Genomic DNA, 21,829 nt, shown 5'->3' on the forward strand with positions numbered 1-21,829 from the left:
ATCTAAATGTGTGTATTTTTTATTGGATGTAACTAGAGCACATTCCGGAGAAGGCAGTGGCACCCCACTCCAGTACTCTTGCCTGGAAAATCCCATGGATGGAGGAGCCTGGTAGGCGGCAGTCCATGGGGTTGCTGGGAGTCGGATACGACTGAGCAACTTCACTTCCACTTTTCACTGTCATGCATTGGAGAAGGAAATGGCAACCCACTCCACTCCAGTGTTCTTGCCTGGAGAATCCCAGGGATGGGGGAGCCTGGTGGCTGCCGTCTATGGGGTCGCACAGAGGCGGACACGACTGAAGCGACTTAGCAGCAGCAGCAGAGCACATTCGGTGTCCTTTGTCTTTGGAGATTCTGTGTTTCCAGAGGACAAAACTGAAGGTGAAACTTTGAAAAGACTCCAGGCAAACTAAAGGAAGAGCCTTTGTTTTGTTTCTTGTGAGGAAATTAATTTAGGACTTTGTCACTGCCAAAATCTGGGACAGTTGATCCTCCAGTGGAGATTACAGCTATTTGAAATGAGCTGAGAAGATGCAAAGCTGTGTAGATTATAAATTAAAGTATTAACATTAGACTTCTTAGTGATCTTCATTGAAGAGTTACGCTTTCTGATTAATAAGAGTATATTTGATTGTTGGTTTTTCTGTGTAAAGAGCTAATCTGCTGTTGCAGCTGTCATAGGTGTTGGTGCTGAGCAGCAGAGGTGCAGAATGCTCTCGTGCACACGGCAGCCCTTTGACTAGAGATTAGCATGTGCCTTGTAATTCGTGTTCTTTGGGATAAACGTTGCTTATTCTTCTCCCCATTTTTCTTTGTAATGTGGATTTAAACCATCTTATGGATTTTTTTTAAATTGAGGTATAATTGACATAAGACACTGTTCGTTTCAGGTGTACAACATAATGAGTTGGAATTTGTGTAGGTTGTGAAATGATGACCACAAAAGACTCGGTTAGTATCTGTCACCACCCTTAGTTACAGAAATTTTTTTCCCTTTGTGATGAGAACTTTTCACTCTTCGCCCTCTCAGGGGTTTAATTCTCAGTATCTGTATCAATCAAGGCCTAGTCAAGAGTCAGAAACCGCACAGTAGTTGGAATGGGGAATTAATTACTTCGGGGTAAAGAGAACTTGAAAGCAGATGCCCCACCTACCCCAGGCCAGGGACTCGTATCTGTTAGGAACCGGGCTGTAGCAGAAGAGGAGCAGCAGAGGAGCTAGCGGTGCTTCCTCTGTATCTCAGCCACACCCCCTTGCCTGCGTTCCTACCTCAGCTCCACCTCCGGTCAGGTGAGCAGCAGCATTAGATTCTCACAGGAGCGCAAACCCTACTGTGAACTGCACATGTCTCCTTCTGAGACTCTAATGCCTGATGAGCTGAGGTGGAGCTGAGGCGGTGATGCTCACACTGGAGAGCCCCTGCAAATACAGATTGTCATTAGCAGAGAAATTTGCACAGAGCCCATAGTAAATCAGTTGCTTGCAGACTCACATCAAAATCATATCAGTGAGTGACAAGTTATGGTGAGTTATATAATTAATACATGTCACAATGTAATAATAATAGAAATAAAGTGCACAATAAATGTAATTCGCTTGAATCATTCTGAACCCTCCACCCCACCCCCGGTCTGTGGAAACATTGTCTCCCACAAAACCTGGTGCCAGAAAGTTGGCAGCTGCTATTCTAAAGGATACGGAAATGGCAGTTATAGGGGAGCAGTTAACTACCCTAGACTGAAGCAGAGTATATAGTAAAGAAAAATTTGGAAGAATGCCCTCCTGCTCCAAAGCCAGTTTCTTTTCTTGGATGTCTTCACTGGGTGTTTGCTGAGGAAATGTAGACCAAGGTTGGCAAACAGGAAGCTGTATGTGGACGTGCTGCTGAATCTGTGGGAAGTCAGCTTGGGGCACTGGCAGAACTTGCCTGAGAAGATGCTCACGAGCATGCCCGTTAAAACACGTTCGGATGAGTGCCACTGGATGTTCTGCACACCAGCAGAGCATCACAGGAGCGAGGAGATGGAGAAGCACACTGGAAGCAGGAGAAGCCCCTTCCTCATCACTGTCTACTAACTTTAACATCATGCCAACTGGCAAAGGAGAAACATTTACAGGGTCCGGCTCCATTCACAAGCAGGGCAGTGAATGGAGACTGAGTGAACTGAGAGGGAATACATTGACACCTGGCACAATCTACCTGTTTGACTACTTAGTACCCACGTGTACTTGTCTACGTATATTTGAGCTTTCATATACCAACAGAACAACTTTTAAGTTTGTGTTTAACAAGATATAGCTATCTCTCATATGCTGGACGTGCATCCTTTCCCCAAGTGAGATGCTCAGAACCTATAGTCATGCTATGCATGCAATCCTCAAATCCCAGTGGCAGTGGGTAATATTCTTTTGTCAAGAGGCTGATTGTAAAGGTAACCTTTGACAAATCATAATAATGGAAAGAAGAAGAAAAGGAAATTATTGGAATATACAAACAGAATATAACAAAGAGAAAATATACAAAGCCATCACAGTTCTTATTTTTGTAATTAGTCACAAGACCAGAATTGTATCTCTGAGTTCTTTGTTCAGCTACCCATTTTATGGTTCCCTTGCCCTCAGCCAGAACCTCAGCCGGTAGAAATTCTTTTCTTGGTGAAATGATCTAGAATTTCAAGTTGTCATTTCTTCAGTAGTATGGCCTTTTTTTGATAAATTGTCCTAGTTTTCCATGGACCTTTATTATTGACATGGAAGTATTAAGAGGTGCCTCACAGACTCCACTGGGTTCCATACCTGATCTTCCTTGTTTTTATTGCATTGCAGCAACCCAATTTACCCCTGATAATGAGGCTCAATCCTCCCAGCAAGTACAGTAGCCCTTTTTCCTGCCCATTGGTTCACTGGAGTAAGGAGTCCCAAATGGCCATGTAGGAGTCTCATTTTCTAGTTCAATTAAACTGTTGTGTATGATGGTAGGTATATTTCCTCCTTGGGGACTAAGACCTTCAAATTAGCAGAACTCTAATCTGTCAGGACTTGAAGTGAAAATTCGATGAGTCAGTTATTGGACACAATAGTGTTTTCCCCTTGATTCTCAAATCCACATATTATGGCTGTTGTGGAGACAGCACTCTATAAGGTTCTCTGATTCAAAGCATTACCCCCCTTCTTTTAGGGTGTTGTTTCCCAGTTGAAACTACAACTGAGTAAGTGATTATTCCATCTTTTAATTGGGCCAGCCATCCTGGGTGATGCGCTGTGATAATGCCAGTTACTACTCTGGGCTTGAGCCTTTTTTTTTTTCCTCCCACTTTGCTGTGAAATGACTGTTGATTGGAAGCAGTGCTGTATGAAATGTTACGATGCTGGATCAGGCATTTCATGAGCACTGGCAGAAGCAAGGTAGGAAGAAAAGGCAAATCTATATCCAGAATACATGTCTAGTCCACTGAAAACAAATTTCTGCCTCTCCTTAATTGCTCCCACAGTCTCCCCATGATGTTCAAGTGTGGTGTAATCAACTGAGTCTCCCTGGGAATGGTACCCTATGGGAGGCTGAGTTTGAGTCTGTGCTGTTGACAAGTTGGACACACTTGGCAATAACTTTAGTCCGGTCAACTTGATTTAGGGGAAGCCCGTGTTGTTGATCCCATACATAGCTTCTCTCCCTTCAACAATGGTCACTTTTTCGTGGATCCATTGAGGAAGCACTCTGGTGCCTGAGGCAAGAGGCTGGCTGATGTCTGTAGTCATTTTGTCAGCCTGGTTATTAAGGCCTTCCTTTACAATAAATGGGCTTTCCTGGTGACTCAGATGGTAAAGAATCCACCTGCAATGCAGAGTGCCAGATTCCATCCCTGCATCGGGAAGTTCCCCTGGAGAAGGGTATGGCTACCCACTCCAGTTTTCTTGCCTGGAGAATTGCATGGACAGATAAGCCTGGTGGGCTACAGTCCATGGGGTCGCAAAGAGTCTGACACAATTGAGCAACTAACGCTTTGACTTTTTTCTCTTTACAGTGGATACCCTTTAAATGATAGGTGGCTGAGCAAATTTTGCCCATGCAGTGTAGTCCCCAACACTGCCCTGGAGCGTGCTGAGATTTGACCCTGGTTATGGGCCCAGGGTGAGAGAGTGGCTGTGGTAGGCCACAAGGAGAATGAGCATCCTCTTCCAGAGCATCTGCCCCAGGTGACATTTTCTCAGGGATTTAGTCAGTATCTTCAGGCTCCTAAGGACAAGCTCCTTCGTTCATGAGGCCCACAGTGACCTGGGGCCTCATGATTATACATTTCAGTTACGGACCTGTGGCTACAGGAAATAAGAGATTCTCTGGGGCTGTGATATAAACTCTGATTTTCAAGCTAACTCTCAGCGCTTGAGAGACCTGAGTTGGTCCTTTTCTTTCTTTGAGCACTCGGCATATTCAGTAGGCTCTGTCCGTACTACAGTTACTGCAGTCATCGCCCTCACCAAACATTCAAGTGCAGTAGTTGCCTGGGCTCCCCAGGTGCTTGCTTTCGTTTACACTTCAGCACAATCCACATTTGACAGCTCCACTAACTGTGTTGCCATGTGTGCCGTGGATTAATAGTATCCTGTTTCCCATTGGTAAGGTGCTTGTTAGCATTGCACTGAAACTCAAAGGCCTGACGAACCAGTCAACATCCCATGTTTGTAAGTCTGTCTTACAGAGTCACCCTACTTTTGGTACCAGTTTTGTGTTAAGGTCCAGTCAGCAAATAGAAACAGTAATTTGAACAAGAGAAAGTTAATATAAACAATAACTAAGTAATACTGGGCTTCCCTGGTGGCTCAGTGGTAAAGAACCCACCTGCCAATGAAGGAGACAAGAGTTCCATCCCTGGTCCAGGAAGATCCCCTGGAGAAGGAAAGGCAACCCGCTCCAGTCTTCTTGCCTGGATAATTCCATGGACAGAGGAGCCTGGCAGGCTACAGTTCATGGGGTCACAAAGAGTCAGACGTGATTGAGCAGACACACATAAAAACTAATAATAACATATTACCCACTAAAGGATAAAGAGAACCCTGAGGAATAAACGAATAGCAGATATGGGAACTGAGGCAGGCGAAATAAGAAAAGGGTACATTTGAAAGAGGGCCCACCCAGGCTGAGATTCAGACCTCTTGAAGTCTACTGGAGGGTGGGAAAGTTTCTGAGATGCCACAGACTGAGGGGTACCAACAAAACTCTCCATGAAACTCAGTAGGACTTGACTGGGGTGACAGCAGAAGTAAAGAAAGGTCACCTGTTTGGTGCCACTGAAACTTGTGGAAGTGAGTACCGCTCAGTGTCTCACTCACCCGAAGAGCAAGAACGAAAGAAAACACCTTGGAGCCTGGCACATACTGTAGATGCTTAAATAGATGTTGAATGAATAAATGAGTACAGCCCAAGGTAGCATCAAATTGTTGGTATCTTTGTTACGTTTGATTCATTCAACTTAGTTAAAGAAAAACCACGATTTGACCTGGTCCAACCAACTGAAATTGATACATATGAAATCATCCCCTTCTCCTCCTGCCTTGGTTGTGTTAAAGGATACCTTCATTTGGTCTACGGAAAATCACCCTCCTTGGGCACCAGTGGATCCTTCTGAAGATTTGGTGTGTTTGCACTGTTAACACCCCCCTTGTTTAGAAGACTGGGCCACAGTTGGGACCAGAGGGCACAAACGACTTAAGTTTTCATTCCATTTGTTTCAGAGCAGAGAGGAAGCAACCAAATCAAGTGCCTGCGGTGATAACCCTTTTATCAGCATTAGTGACGAAGAAGCAGAGGCCTGTTGGGTTTTGGAGGATTTCTGGCAGGTTATTTGGGCTTACCTCCCTTGCTGTATGGTAGTTAGGGAGAGTTGGAAAGAAATGTGCCTCTGGTTGTGTGTGGAGAGAAAGAAGAGATGGAAACCTGACTCTGCAACTAGCTTGGAGCCTCTCTTTGCTGCCTCAGGGGGAAGATCTCACTACCTGTCACCTCCATGTCAGGAGGAAGAGGGGGAACAGAAATCATGGGAAGCCAAACCCTTCCACCACCCCACACTGCTGACACACTTCTTCTCAGAATGTGAAGAAGTCCGTCAGAATCTGAGGGAACAGGAAGAGAGTAAATGGTTTGGACGTTAATTCCTTTGTGCTTCGTGTGTGTGGTAGTGTTCCAAATCATATTCTGTAATGAGAATGTTAAATATCCATGAGTAATTTGCCCTACTTGGGACAGTGGGTTTTCATTCTCAGTTTAGATCTGGAATGTCAATTATCCAAATGTCAATTTATCCTGGAATAAATCGGCAGAATGAACAGAAGTCGTGAAATATGGACTGTGGACCTGAATGCAATTTAATGTTCACATGGGATTTCTACTGCAGTTGAATTTTGATTATGGCTACTCATAAAGTGTTTTCTGGCTTTAAACCAAAATAATTTAAATACTTCTATTTATATAAAACTGTTCATCAGAACATGAAAATATAAATGGGGCTTATTATGAGTTATTGATATTTTGAGGAGATATTTGAATTCTTATTTGTGTCTGAAGAAAGAACCTAATTTTTCTCTCTCCCTATTCTTGTGCCTCAGCTGGTAAAGAATCTGCCTGCAGTGCGGGAGACCTGGGTTCAATCCCTCGGTTGGGAAGATTCCCTGGAGAGGGGAATGGCTACCCACTCCAGAATTCCAGGGACTGTATAGGCCATGGGGTTGAAAAGAGTTGGACGTGACTGAGTCACTTTCACTTTCACTTTCACTTAGGGTAGCTGCCCATCTTGTCACAGATGAACGACAGTCATGGTTTATGATGTCTGTTGCCCTGACACAATTATTAATTGTACTTTTTTTTACCCTTAAGTAGTCCTAACCAGGACTAAGTCTTTGGATAGGCTGATTTAGTTTAACATAGATTTGTATTGTTTAATACCCCTGAACGTTTAGAAAAAGTAAATTGTATACTGATTATATTTTAATATTCAGCAAAAAAAAAAAATGTGAATGAAATTAAATAGAACAAAGGTGTTGTGAAAAGTAGAATCTTTAATTTTCAGGTTGTATCTTTAAGAAAAGCCCACCAGAATTATCAGTATTTTGTATGTCCATAAAGGAGACAGAGCCAAAGAATTGATGCTGGAGAAGACTCTTGAGAGTCCCTTGGACTTCGAGGGGATCAAACCAGTCAATCCTAAAGGAAATCAACCCTGAATTAGAAGGACCGATGCCGAAGCTGAAGCTCCAGTACTTTGGCCACCTGATGCGAAAAGCTGACAGAGATTGAAGGCAAAAGGAGAAGGGGCAGCAGAAGAAGAGATGGTTAGATAGTATCACTGACTCAATGGACATGAATCTGAACAAACTCCGGGAGGTAGTGAAGGTCAGGGAAGCCTGGTGCGCTGCAGTCCATCGGGTTGCAAGGAGTTGAACACGACTTAGTGCCTGAACAACCACAATGTCCAGATTAATTCTTCCCCCTCCAAATTGCAGTCATTTCTTCTTTCAACAGCCGTTTATTGGGCACTATCTAGGTGTCAGACACAGCATTTGTGTCTGGGAATACCAAATAGAAAGATGCAGTCCTTGCTCTCAGGTGGCCCATCATAGAGCCATTGAACCTTTGAGCAATATCATGTATCACATGTCTGTGTGTGTGCACAGTCTTCCACACGAACACTGAGGAAAGAAGTCCCTGTGGAGTGGTACATGCATCTATTTCCTAGAGGAGTGAACCTGAGAGGATGAGTAAGCCTGGAGCAGGCAGACAGCAGTGGGGAGCAAAGTAAAGTGTTACAGATGGATAGAGCAGGTCATGTGAAACAGTAGGATGTGGGTAAGGAATAGTGTGGTTAGCTGGGAATGATGCTGAAACATTATTTAAGGCTGGCTTGTGTAGAATCTTGTGTGACTAATTTCAGTAATCTGTGAGTTTTGGAAAAACACTGAAGAGTTTTATATGTTTTATGCTAGGAAGACGAACGTCAGACTAGAGGCAGAGACTCTAGTTGGTTGCTCAACTTTTCAAACAGATGGGCAATCTGATTTCATCTGTCCTGTACTTAACTCCCTCCACTTAACCCTAGATATTTTTTTGAAGCAAATTCCAGACATAAAGATTAATATGTGGATAGGATAATATGATGTCTTGGATTTGCTTAAAAAATATATGATTCTTTTTAAAAACATACTTATCCATTCACACACACACAATCAGTCAGTTCAGTCACTCAGTTGTGTCCAACTCTTTGTGACCACATGGACTGCAGCATGCCAGGCCTCCCTGTCCATCGCCAACTCCCGGAGTTTACTCAAACTCATGTCCATTGAGTTGCTGATGCCATCCAACCATCTCATCCTCTGTTATCCCCTTTTCCTACCACCTTCAATCTTTTCCAGCATCAGCATCTTTTCAAATGAGTTAGCTGTTTGCATCAGGTTGGCCAAGGTATTGGAGTTTCAGTTTCAGCATCAGTCCTTCCAATGAATGTTCAGCACTGATTTCCTTTAGGATGGACTGGTTGGATCTCCTTGCTGTCCAAGGGACTGTCAAGAGTCTTCTCCAACACCACAGTTCAAAAGCATCAATTCTTCAGTGCTCAGCCTTCTTTATGGCCCAACTTTCACATCCATATATGACTACTGGAAAAGCCATAGCTTTGACTAGACGGACCTTTGTTGGCAAAGTAATGTCTCTGCTTTTTCATATGCTCTCTAGTTGGTCATAACTTTTCTTCCAAGGAGCAAGCGTCTTTTAATTTCATGGCTGCAGTCACCATCTGCAGTGATTTTGGAGCCTCCCAAAATAAAGTCTGTCAGTGTTTTCATTGCTTCCCCATCTATTTGCCATGAAGTCATGGGACCAGATGCCATGATCTTAGTTTTTTGAATGTTGAGTTTTAAACAGAACAGACTGGTTCCAGATTGGGAAAGGAGTACGTCAAGGCTGTCTATTGTCACCCTGCTTATTTAACTTATATGCAGAGTACATCATGAGAAACGCTGGGCTGGAAGAAGCACAAGCTGGAATCAAGATTGCTGAGAGAAATATCAGTAATTTCAAATATGCAGGTGACACCACCCTTACAGCAGAAAGTGAAGAAGAACTAAAGAGCCTCTTGATGAAAGTGAAAGAGGAGAGTGAAAAAGTTGGCTTAAAGCTCAACACACACGCATTCACACCCTATTTCATAATGTCAGATGTCCAGTTAGTATTCAGTTCACCAATATTTCCCAAATTTTCTCATTTGTTTTTTACTGTTGGCTTGTTCAAAGTAGAATCTAAATTCCTTTTAATCCATAATTCTATAGGAAATATTCTTTAATACAGTTTGAATTTTGCTTGTGTTTTAAAGATGGTAGAGATTTATTGTGCTTATAACAGGAGGAGAGAAGAAATAAGAGACCAAGTCTAGGAGGTTGGAGCAGTAGATGATACAGGGAAAGACGATGAATGGAGTACTTGCACGAATGCTGTCCTTGGAAAGGAGAATGATGTGCATTTCTTATATTCTCTAGTTTGACAGGTTTTTGTGTTGTTTTTTTTTTTTTTCCAAATTAAAAAAAAAAGTGAAGGTGGAGGATCATACCTCTCTCACAAATAGGAAGGAAAGAAGTAATGATGGACTCGTGTAGATAAGTTTGGAATAGAGGCAAGGTCAGTGGAAGAATACTGTTTTCTATAAAGTAAGAGTTTGTATGAGATGGAGGATGCTGGCGAGGAGAGTACAGAAACAACCTTTTAGAGAATGAAAAAGGATCTCGTGTAGAAACATTTTTATAGGAATGGTGTACATTCAGGATGGTAGTAAATCGAGTGTCATGGCAAGTAAAAGGAACAGCTGAAAACACTGTAGTGTTTATAGCTCAACTGTTGCTAACTTAGGGTGTATTGTGGCCTTATGGTGGCAGCCTTCACCTGTGCCCATTCTGGGAGGGGCACAGATTGAAGCAAAATGAGCATACTGTGTTTTTTGTTTCTGTTTTTTTGTTAGTAAATTTCTAAGACAAGCATGCTGGCAAACCAAAAAGAATCTGTTAACTCAAAGTCAATCTCTCTTTCTTCTTGAGACCTTCAGTGCTTTGGTGTTTTCAAATAGTATTAGAACTCTAGAAGTCTTTTAAAAACATCTCCAACAATTTAGGGGTGGCCATATATCATTCAAATCAGGAAGGTTAATGAAGTCTTTGCCTGTTTAGTGCAGAGTAGAAGGACATCCTAATATAGTTGGATATGAGCATTTAAAGCTATTTTATTATAAAAAAGTGGAATTGGTGGAAAATCTGAGAAGAGTTTTCTTCTGTCACTTGTTTCTATTTTTAGAAAATAGAACTAGAAGTACTTCAGTTTTTATTTTGAAATAATTACAGATATACAATGAAAGAATAGAACAAATAAAACAAAGAACTTTCATATGTTTTTCCAGGTTCACCAATCAGTAACATTTTGCCACAATTGCTTTATCATTCTATAATCAATATATGTATGAATATACACATTATTTCCCTAGCCAATTTTGTTTTATCTTTGTGATAATAATCTAAGACATTCTCATATGTGTTACTTAAAGTGTCAACAGCCATTGAAAATATATATTCCTAGATTTCCCCCATCTTATCTATGAAACCCTCTTGCCAGCATTAATTTTCTTAATTTTCCATGTACTTTAAACATCATCATAGAGTTTAGTGCTTAATGAGATAATGAGATAGTTTATTATATGTATTCCCATTCCTCAGATGGTTAAATTTCTATCACAAAAATGTGGTGAAGCCTGAACTTAGTCTTGGACTTCTTGACTCGGGAGAGAAGAGGAGGGGTGTTGGGGGAGGGGGCTAGAAGGATGATAGTAAATATGAGCCTACAGTGTAGTACATAGAAGCGTAGGGTGTAGACTAACAGACTTTTGTAAGGGAAGGGAGCTTAGATACCAGGTATTGGTACAATGCTTTGATGGTACAGGTGAAAATATTGAAGTTTGAAGGAATTAAATGAGTTAACTCTTTGGATCGAGCTAGATTAGTACCTTAGTCTTCTGCCCCAGTCCATGCTCTTTTTTGCTTCTGTATCTTTTTTACTTGACTCTCCAGATAAATAGCAGAATTCTCCAGAGGGAGAATATGTCTAAATACTCTTAAGGCATCAGCTCTCAAGCTTTTTGGCAACAAGACCAGTTTTCATGTTTAAAAATTGGGAAACTTTTGAGGATGTTCTCTTGTGGTGATGGCATACATAGTCAAGGTTTATCAAATTATACACTTTAAATATGTGGAGCTTATTGTATGTTTGGTGTACCTCAGTAAAGCTATTTACAAAATTATTAAGGACCCAAAGAACTTTTTTTTATATAATGGGTTTTATCTATCAATATTTATAAATTAGATATTAAAATGAAGACTTTAGAAACATTTTTTTAAAACAGCAGCAATAAATATGACTTATTTATATTAATTATAATTTATATTAAAATATATGATATATTAACATTAATATGTTACCTGCCCAAGGTACCCTGCCCAAGGTTAACATTTTTAATGAGTATACTTAAAAAAAAAAAAAATGTTGAGTAAGAAGGCTGGTGGTGTATCTAAATTTCTGGTGAACTGTCTGGTTTAATAAAAGACAGCTACAATTCAGTATGTCACAATATGTTGTTTGAGTTGAACTATAAGAAGGAAATCCATTTCACATATATATATATATATATATATATATATATATATATATGTAAGTTAAGATAAAGGGTATTTTGATAGTTTTTTCCTCAGGTAACTAGATATTTTTCTTTGATTTGACATCATAATTGGAGAAGTGGTCGTTTCTTAAAGGTTACTTGCATTGTGGAATCTGAAACCATATCAATGAACTTTTTTTAATTAAGATCTATTGGTCCGTGTTGCACTTTGAATGGCTCTTATCTGATACAATTATTCTGGCTTTGATATATAGAGATACAGATATTACTAGATTAATTGACACTTTAAATATCTAGCCATTTGCCTTTTCTGTAAAATGCTTCCAATTTCATAGAAATAGAAACTGGCCTTTTTTCCCCCCATTCTACGTTTATAGGAGAACCAAAGTATCTAGGGTTTTTTCCATTGTATTAAGTAAATTACTTTTTATTTTAAATTTAATATTTCATTCTTTGTCTGAAATAGACTAAGTAGATTGCAATTATGCTTTAAACACACACACACACACACACACACACACACACACACACACACACATTTATTCTGAAGGCTGTTGTTCCTGCAAGGGAGTTTTCCTGCTTATACTTTGGAGTTATAAAAAGGAAATCTAGGTCAGTAACACTGAATGAAAATGTGGGAGAGAGCCTGTGTCAAAAATGCTCATTAATAACACTGTTGGCCAGAGGCTATTCTGAACATTGCTTCCAGGCTGGGCTGCGTCACCAGCACAGAGGGGAGATTACCAGAGGTGTTTATTCTTCTACAGAATATGTGAGCAAACTGTCCCCACTTCACTGATTAACAACTGCTTTATTTCTCAAAGGGTAAGAAATTTAAGCAGAATCATAGCCTTTTAAAGTTTATTTTAGAAATGATAGACTGTCGTTTAAATGCTTCTTGGGTTTCTTATGCTTTTCATATTAAATATAAATCGTTTTCCAAGAAGGTTGATATATATGAATTTGTTAAATCATCCAGTCTAGAATAATGACCCTTGTGGTAATTTTGATAGCACCTTGTTTTTTGAGCACAATTCTGTGCCATGCACTGAGCTAAACATTATGAAGAAATAAAGTGATAAAAGCATACTTTTTACTTTTTAAAGAACACATATTAATGATTTGGGGAAATAAGATTAACACATGTTAAATAATGGATTTTTACATGATGAACATAGAATACTTAAAAGGTTTCAGTTCAGTTGAGTCGGTCAGTTGTGTCCGACTCTTTGCGACTCCATGAATCACAGCACACCAGGCCTCCCTGTCCATCACCAACTCCCGGAGGTCACTCAGACTCATGTCCATGGAGTCAGTGATGCCATTCAGCCATCTCATCCTCTGTCTTCCCCTTCTCCTCCTGCCCCCAACCCTTCCCAGCATCAGAGTCCTTTCCAATGAGTCAACTCTTCGCATGAGGTGGCCAAAGTACTGGAGTTTCAGCTTCAACATCAGTTCTTCCAGTGAACACCCAGGACTGATCTCCTTTAGGATGGACTGGTTGGATCTCCTTGCAGTCCAAGGGACTCTCAAGAGTCTTCTCCAACACCACAGTTCAAAAGCATCAATTCTTTGGCGCTCAGCCTTCTTCACAGTCCAACTCTCACATCCATACATGACCACTGGAAAAACCATAGCCTTGACTAGACGGAGCTTTGTTGGCAAAGTAATGTCTCTGCTTTTTAATATGCTATCTAGGTTTAAGTTGTTTTTTTTTTTTTAATAAAGGCTAATAAAAAAAATACGTGGTTAAGGGCTAAATTGTTTGCTAGGAACAACAACAAATGTTGAAAGAGCTTAGTAAAGGAAAATGAGCATTAAAATCTGAAGAGAGGCTCTGTGGAAGCTCTGACCTGGGTCCTGGCCTTGGGATGTTGGTACAAGAGGGAACATTTCAGACAGGTAGATCACGTGAGCAAAGGCACAGGGGCAAGAAGCACGGGCTTGAGGGGACTAACCCGCTTTCCTGTTGGAGTCAAGGGAAATAAGCCTGGCAGGAGTTCATTTCAGTGGATGAGGAACAGTATTAGTTAGCACCCAACACTTTGATTCTTATTCTGTGGGAAGCATTTGTTGTGTTAAAGCCCTAAGCAGATTGACTTTATTAACTTTGAAATAAGAGATGGTGAGTGTACCTTCTCTAAGTAGGCCATAATTCAAAGATTGAAATGCTAATACTTTCCTGTGTAGTGTAAAATTATTGATAAAATGACAAGTATCCTTAGAGGTCATTACTGAGACGGGGAGAAATAAAAAGGCTGTCCTGTGTTTGCATGGTTAGCTTTCAGTAGAGCAGAGTCTAGCGCTTAATCTATACTAATACCCAACCCTTTGCTTGCTTGTTTACTCTGTCTCCCTCCCTTTATCCCTCCTTCTGTCCCTCCTGTGGTTTAACCTTTGCAGATTTACTAGAATATTTACTAATAGAAAAGTGGGGGAAAGAAAAACTATTCTCGAAGACAGCCAAAGAGCCAAGTTTTGAGGCTGTTGCTTACAATCTGTTGAGTCAGTTACAAATGGAGTCCTATCATCAACCTCAGGGCATCAGAAAAATCTTGTTTTCTCTTTATCATCTTATGGTTGATTTCTCCTTAATAATTCAGAATGGGGCCATGCTATTACATTTGTGTTTTTGTTATTTGAGAACTAAGCTAAATAATTCTATAAAATCTTACATATGTCTACATGAAAACCTGTACTTGAATGTTCATAGTAGTTTTATTTACAAAAGACAGAAATAGAAACAATCAAATGTCAACAGTGGTAGCTTATAACTTTGGTTTCCTGTTTCTGTTTGAAGGGTTTCCATCTGAATTCCTTGAAGAGAAGATGGCCTACCAGGGATATCAGAACAGCCAGAACTGGCCAGAAAATACAAACTTTTGCTTTGAACCTGAGCACATGGTAAATCCTATCCAGACTGGTAAGTACAAGACTTGCTTGTGACTGCTGAATATAATAACTTAAACATGAAAAGCCTCCAGTCACCACTCAGATAAAACATTTTCAGCCTAAATATTGCTCGTAAAGCACAACCCAGGTATAATGGTTTCCTCTGGACATTTAGTTGACCTTTCTCCTCTCTATTTATCCCTTCCTCTGAGGCAAGTGCCCCTTTGTTCTCTCCCCTTCAAAACCTGTTTTGACTAAATTAACTGAAATTCATCTTCATTGAGGACTAAATGATCAGTTGTACCCTAGAACTTTAATTCTTCTGTAGAGAATTATAGTAATAAGGACACCATTTGTGGAATGCCTGTTTGTCCCAGGCACAGTGCTAGAGCCTCAATATACGTTCTCTCTACATTTATTACCTAACTCTGACAAATATATATTGTCCTCATTTGACAAAAGAGAAATGAAAACTTATACCCAGTTTCTATAAAATTAAAACTAATTTATATAGAGAAAAAAAAACATATCTGTTGTTGCCTAGAGCTAGAAGTGGCAGGAGGGGTGGGCTGCATAAGGACCTCAAAGCAGTGGCATTGATACCTCCACGTCAGAGCAGTCAAGTTGAGAGCTCACGGTATTTGTTTCTACTTATACTATATGGTTTCTGTTTTGTTATCTAACTTATGAGGTGCTCGTGAAGTGAAGTGAAGTCACTCAGTCATGTCTGACTCTTTGCGACCCCATGGATTGCAGCCTAAGAGGCTCCTCTGTCCATGGGATTTTCCAGGCGAGAATGCTGGAGTGGGTTGCCATTTCCTTCTCCAGGAGATCTTCCTGACCCAGAGATCGAACCCCGGTCTCCCACATTGTAGGCAGACGCTTTACCGTCCGAGCCACCAGGGAAGTAAGGTGCTCATAACTGGTTCCAGATCATCTAGTACTTGATGTTCTGTACCACTCTCCAGTCATTGGTTACCCTGGATATGTGTAATTTTAAAAGAAGCCTTATTGAGATATAATTCACATACCATACAATTCACCCATTCAAAGTATACAATTAGGTGGATGTTAGTATATTTATATACCTCCTAAAGAAACTCAGTACTCCTTAGATCTCACTGCCTACCTCCTATCCATCCTAGCCCTAAGCTACCACTAACTAACTTTGTGTCTCTGTATATTTACCTGTGAACTGTGAGATTGGATGAGATCACTAAGGGGAGGGAATGTAGAAAAAGAAGGCTCTTCATCTCCCCCCCATCTTTAGTTCTCAGCTTAAATATGAACTAAAGTATATCCATCTGCTAAATGTTTTCAACTCTTATTTTTATACATCTTAGGATTTTTAGAGTGTTCAGGGTCTGCATATCATACACACCCAGTAAAATATATTGGCCACCTGATGCAAAGAGCCGAGTCACTGGAGAAGACCCTGATGCCCAGAAAGGTTGAGAGCAAGAGGAGAAGGGGGCCACAGGGGATGAGATGATTGGATGACATCCCCAACTCAATGGACATGAGTTTGAGCAAGTCTGAGAAATAGTGAAGGACAGGGAGGCCTGGTGTGCTGCAGTTCATGGGGTCGCAAAAAGTGGGATGTGACTGAGCAACTGAACGACAAAATAGTGATGAATAAATGACAGAATTTCATAGAAATCTTTGATTTTTACATGTGATTTGGCAGTCTTCCTCTCCTAATACGCGAACCATGCAACAGTTATTTTTGTTGCTAATTTAAGGCCTAGACTTCAGTGCAGCCGCCTCTGACAGTGGAAGTACAGAATTAGCATTCACTGAGAATAGAAATGCATGTCTTAGGTCCTAGCAATCTTTTACCCCTGGCTTTCTGGGGTAACTCAGATGTATGTTGCATTTTGAGATGGCCTCCTTAGAGAGCAGAATTCTTGCTTGGCCTGAGTGGCTTTGCTCTTTTTTTGTAAGAAGGTAGAGTTTACCTAATGTTTTCAGTGCCTTCACTCATGCCAGCTCCTGAGTATAGAGTTCATTCTCTTCAGATGCCAGCTGTTCACCTTGTCTCATTCAGACAGCTTTTGAAATGCAGTTTTCTTCATGATGTTCACAGGAGGTGAAAATGTCCTTTTTACTTTTTTTTTTAATAACCTAGAATGAATGTCTGCTCTGTAAATACATATTGAAAGTTTAGTTATATTTGTACTCTCACCTCCTAGTATAGACTCAAGCATGATTTGTACTTTCAGTTTTGTGTATTTGTTGCCTGACTGATTTAGATAATCAAATATTAGAGAATATGAGATTTTGTAATTTTAACTGTGAAAGTTAATTAGTGAATATTTGATTCCCTGGCATGTTCAGTCACGTATTATCTTATTTAGCACACTGTTGACAACACACAATATTCAATAATATTGAATATTCATTCAATAATAAATGCTAATCTTTCTAGTTGTGTTCTGGAAATGAGTTTTAAATTCCTTCTTTATTCCAGATCCCTTTAAGATGCACCATGATGACGGCCTAGAAGATTCGCTCTTTTTCCCCAGTGGAACAACCAATACTTCAGCATTTGTAGAACAAAATGATCCCCTGAAAGACACTTATGGTATGACTTCTCTAACTGGATTTATTTCTGAATTTCAAGCAATTAATGTGGCCTTTCATTCATCACATTTGAAGTGAACCACTAGGGAAAGTCATGTTTAGGGACTCTGTCTGTCACAAGGCTGTTTCTAAATTGGGCTTTCCTGATGGTTCAGTAAGTAAAGAATCTGCCTGCAGTGCGGGAGATCCAGGTCCAATCCCTGGGTCAGGAAGATCCACTGGAGAAAGAAATGGCAACCCACTCCAGTATTCTTGCCAGGAAAATTCCAGGGACAGAGTTTTAGTCATAAAAATTCACAGTTGAGCTGCTCAGAGGCTGCTTACCTCCTCTTATGGGAGAATCTTGAACTCTGTATCGTAGGGCCAGCTTCTGTCTCCACATTTTATTAGTTCGTGGACTTTTTAAGAAAGTTATATCCTCCCTAAAGTTTGATTTCTTTATAAAATGGAGCCACCATTAGTTCTAACCTTAAAGATGTGGTGATGATTAAATAAAATTATGTAAAAGTACACCACGTAGTATCTGGTACATAGTAAAACGTTAAACAGATCTTAGTTCTCAATTAGTAGTATCCTCATTCCTGGTTTTATATAGCTTAACATGAATGTGGCCAAGGAACTGTAGGGCAGGCAAAGCTTTACTTCTACTCATCTTTGGTGTTCAGTTGAGTTTAATAAAAAGATTTATCAAAGAAAAAAGCAAGTAATTTGGGCTTCCCTGGTGGCTCAGATGGTAAAGAATCCACCTGTAATGCGGGAGAGCTGGGTTCAATCCCTGGGTTGGGAGGATCCCCTGAAGGAGGGCATGGCAACCCACTCCAGTATTCTTGCCTGGAGAATCCCCATGGACAGATAGGCATGCAACATATATCACATGGGAAGAAAGCAACTCAAAGTGGTAGCTTAGAAATTCAGTTTGTGTAACATCCTCAAGAAAGAATAATAAACTTGTAGAGAAATGACAGGAAAAATGAAGCAATTTTACACTTCCAAGAGTCGTACTGTGGGAGGGTAAATATGTGGGAGGAAACTAATGGAGTCAGGTTTGTTGGCAGATTCCTCTGGTGCCCTCTCTGGCCTGATGAGCATCTCTTGCCAGTGAAAGGAACATTTATATCCTGCCTTTAGTCAGAAAGGCAGTAGCTTTTTCTGGGTTTGCTGTTTGCTTGAATGCCTTCAGCTCAAAATTTTTATGTCAAAGTGGTGTATCTGAGGGTGACATGTTCTGGTGTCCTTCATTACCCATCATCAGTAAGTCCCACTTCAAATTATGTTTATAATTTTGTTTTTGGTAAAGATCCTGACTAGTAGTAATATGTTTCACTTGTGCTTTCCTGTGGCCTGATGATCTCTTGGAAGAAGGATGTTGAATAAATTGACTTTGATGCTGTCGTCTAATCTCCTGAGTTGATTTTGGCTTTGACTCCTGTTTTTTTTTTTTTTTTTTTTTCAGCTCACTAGCTAGGGAGTCATTTAGTTGCATTGACTTCTCTCTTTACAGCATCTTTCTTCTCTTCCTTTATTCTCTCTCTGCTTTACCCTAATGAATGCCCCTATCTCTTCATACCTAGAGTATCTCAGTAGTCACCTGTCAGAATCCTGCTCCCTTTTAAAATTATTTCTGAATATGCCTGATCACTCTGACTCCTTGTTCTTTATTCTTATCTCATTTTCATGGTTAATACCTTAAGATAGCATGCCCCTGTCCTTTGGGGGTTTTTTGCTCTTGATTTATCTGGTTTTCCAGATCCTTCTTCTGTTGTTTGTTCTAATCTTGTTTGACCTCTCTGGTTTACAAGACCTATTTAAATCAGACTGATCTCATAGTCCAAGAAACATTCATGTGCTTTTGGCATCTTCATTCTTTTCTTTGCTCAATGGTATCTCCATTCCTGAAATTAACTTCTCTCTCCTCTCTTCTTATTCTTGTTTCTCCTCTGAAACCTTCTGTGACTATTCTGGTCTTCTTCATATTTGTTTGTAAACTCTAATACCATTTAGTCCATACAACACAGTTTTCCTTATTTGATATATGTGTCTTTTGCCTCTCTAGCTAAATTGTAATCCTGATGGCAAGGACCCGGTGATATTAAATCCCGTGTGATATTATGTCTGGCAGAGGACAGCATAATAATAATACTTTAAATCTGTCTAGTTCTTAATAATTTACAAATCATTTTCACAAAATTGTAATTTTTGAATCTTTGCAAAACACTGTAGGTGGCCAGTCAATGTTGATTAGTGGTGTGACAGCCTAACAGTTAGCCAAACCTTACACATGTCAGCGATTTTTACTTTTAAACTTTCCTGCTTTGTTTCTCATTGTTCCTGTTGACCTATGTCTTTATGGCAGTGTATAAACTGATTTCAGATATCAAATGTGCTTTTTCCTCAATGTTGACTGAGTTTCAAAAATGGATTTCTGTGTTACTATTAGGTATGTTACCCTGCGACACATTTGCTCCTGCAGCTGTTGTTCCTCAGGGGTGGTCTGCAGAAGCCCCCAACCCTGCACACTTGGAATCCTTCACTTCCCCCGAGGCCGTTCCACAGCCTCTGCAGCCAACAGCAGGTACATTATTAGACTCCTTCTTTGCACTTAATAGTTACAGTATCAGTAATCATCATATAGTTTTTAGCCTTTTGCTTGCAGCATGGATAAAATTTTCACCACTGTCACAAATGTTTTTAAACTTTTTAAACTTTTAAATGTTTTTAAAGTACTGACTTCACAGCTGGAGGAATTAAGTTGTAGTTGAAATACAATCAGGGTTAGAGGGCAAAGACGGTCCGTGTAATTCAGTGCAGATTTAGAACTCAGAGGTGGGGGCGTTTCTTGACATCCACAGGTTCCCTTCCTGCCACTAATTGTGTACCTGCCACTAATTGTGTACCTGTTGGTGTGTGTTTTTGGGTTTTTTTGACCTGTGTTTTTTTTCTCTCCTTTGCCTTTCCTCCTCCACTATATGTTCTGCCAATATTTTATTCTTCTAAATATTGAAACTGTTGAAGAGTAGCAACAAATGCATTAATGGACAGCTTTTTAGTTATGTTTAGGACGTTATGGTCACAAAAGCCAGATCTCTCATGGCCTAAAAACGTAAGTTTTGAGTGAAGAGCTATGAGCAGGCAATGATGGATCCTAAGTGTCCAACTTATTTCCCTTAGAGCCAGCTGAGAAAGTAGAAATGGCATCAGGAGAAGAGAGAGCAGAAGCATTGGAGATGATGATGAAACTGCAGGCGGCTGACATGGCGCCATCTCGAGAAGCAGAGATGGTCCTGGCTAAAGATGTGGTGCCAGCCACAGAGACAGGGGTGGCATTGGCTAAAGACATGGAATCACCTACCAAACCAGATGAGGCACTGGTCAAGGACGTGGAATCATCCATCGAATCAGATATGGCCTTAGTCAAGGATGTGGTACTGCCTGTACAAACAGAGGAAACCGCAGTTAAGGATGCCATATTGCCCACAGAAACAGATGTGTCTTTGGACGAGGACCTGGCACTGTCCACAGAAACAGAGGTATCCGCAGCCCAGGACATACTACTATTCAAAGAAACAGAGAGCATTCCACCTGTTACAATGGATTTGGCCTCAGCTGAGGGCACAGTCCCACCTACAGACCAAGAGATGACCCCCGTTAAGGTAGCAGCATCACTCTCAGAGATAGAGGCACCCCTGGATGAGGACATTGTGTCATCCACAGAAATACGCTCAGCCAAAGAGATAGGCCTGTCCTCAGAAACAGAGGTGGCCCTGAGCAGGGAAATGGGACTACCCCCAGAAACAGAGGCCATTCTAGACAAGGACATGGCTGCACCTCCAGAAACAGAAGTCATCGTGCCAGTCAAAGACATGGCTCCATCCCCAGGAATAGAGACGACCCTGGCCAAGGACGTGGCTCCACGTCAAGAAATAGAGGTGACCCTGGGCAAGGATACGGTTTCACTTCCAGCAACAGAGATGGCCCTGGGCAGGAATGTGGCTCTGCCCCCAGAAACAGAGGTGACCCTGGCAAAGGATGTTGCTCAGCCCCCTGAAACGGAGGTGAACCTGGCCAACAATGCGGCTCTGGCCAAATTCTCAGAAGCAGAGGTGGTACCAGTTCCTGTTAAGGACATGGAAACTGCACAGACCCAGGAAGCAACAAGTGAGGATTCCCAGTTAAAATCTCTCCAGGATGAGGGACAGTCAGCTGTACCTCTCATGACTTCACCAGGTATGGGCTTACGTTTACTTGCGGTATTTCTGTCCATGTAGTCTCCAGAAGAGTGAGGCCCGAGCATCATGCTAGGGAGAATGAAGACAGTCCCACTGTACTTTGCAAGTCTACACACATTCCTGCTCCCCTAGACAGTTTTTCTCACCTTCACCCTCCTCCGGCCGCCAGCCCCTTCTCCATCCTTTTTCTCACTCATCTTCCTGTTTTCCTTATAGATAATTGAAGATTGAAGTAATTAAAGAGAACTTTCACAGAATTCCACTTGCTCATGTATCTTACTACCTGTTTCTTTATCTTAGACTCTGCCTTCCCTCTTGTTGCCATCAGCAAACGGTCCTTGCTCCTAGTCATCAGAGCCAGCATCTTTGTCTTAAACTAAATCCCACCTTGTCTCCTTGTGCACATTGCCCTGGCCATTCTCTCTCTTCC

The 21,829-nt window shown here is 40.9% G+C and overlaps 1 protein-coding gene across 1 annotated transcript in view; it reads left to right on the forward strand.

The window, feature by feature from the left end:
* Positions 1-21,829, forward strand: part of MAP4 (microtubule associated protein 4) — a 151,994-nt gene that overhangs the window by 88,711 nt on the left and 41,454 nt on the right. Inside the window, 4 exon segments of the mRNA XM_070776772.1 lie at positions 14,499-14,621; positions 17,061-17,174; positions 19,611-19,745; positions 20,342-21,397. Of these exon segments, the coding sequence (XP_070632873.1) occupies positions 14,499-14,621; positions 17,061-17,174; positions 19,611-19,745; positions 20,342-21,397 (1,428 nt within the window).

This window comes from Bos indicus, chromosome 22 (assembly GCF_029378745.1).
Source record: "Bos indicus isolate NIAB-ARS_2022 breed Sahiwal x Tharparkar chromosome 22, NIAB-ARS_B.indTharparkar_mat_pri_1.0, whole genome shotgun sequence".
Classification (NCBI taxonomy): Eukaryota; Metazoa; Chordata; class Mammalia; order Artiodactyla; family Bovidae; genus Bos; species Bos indicus.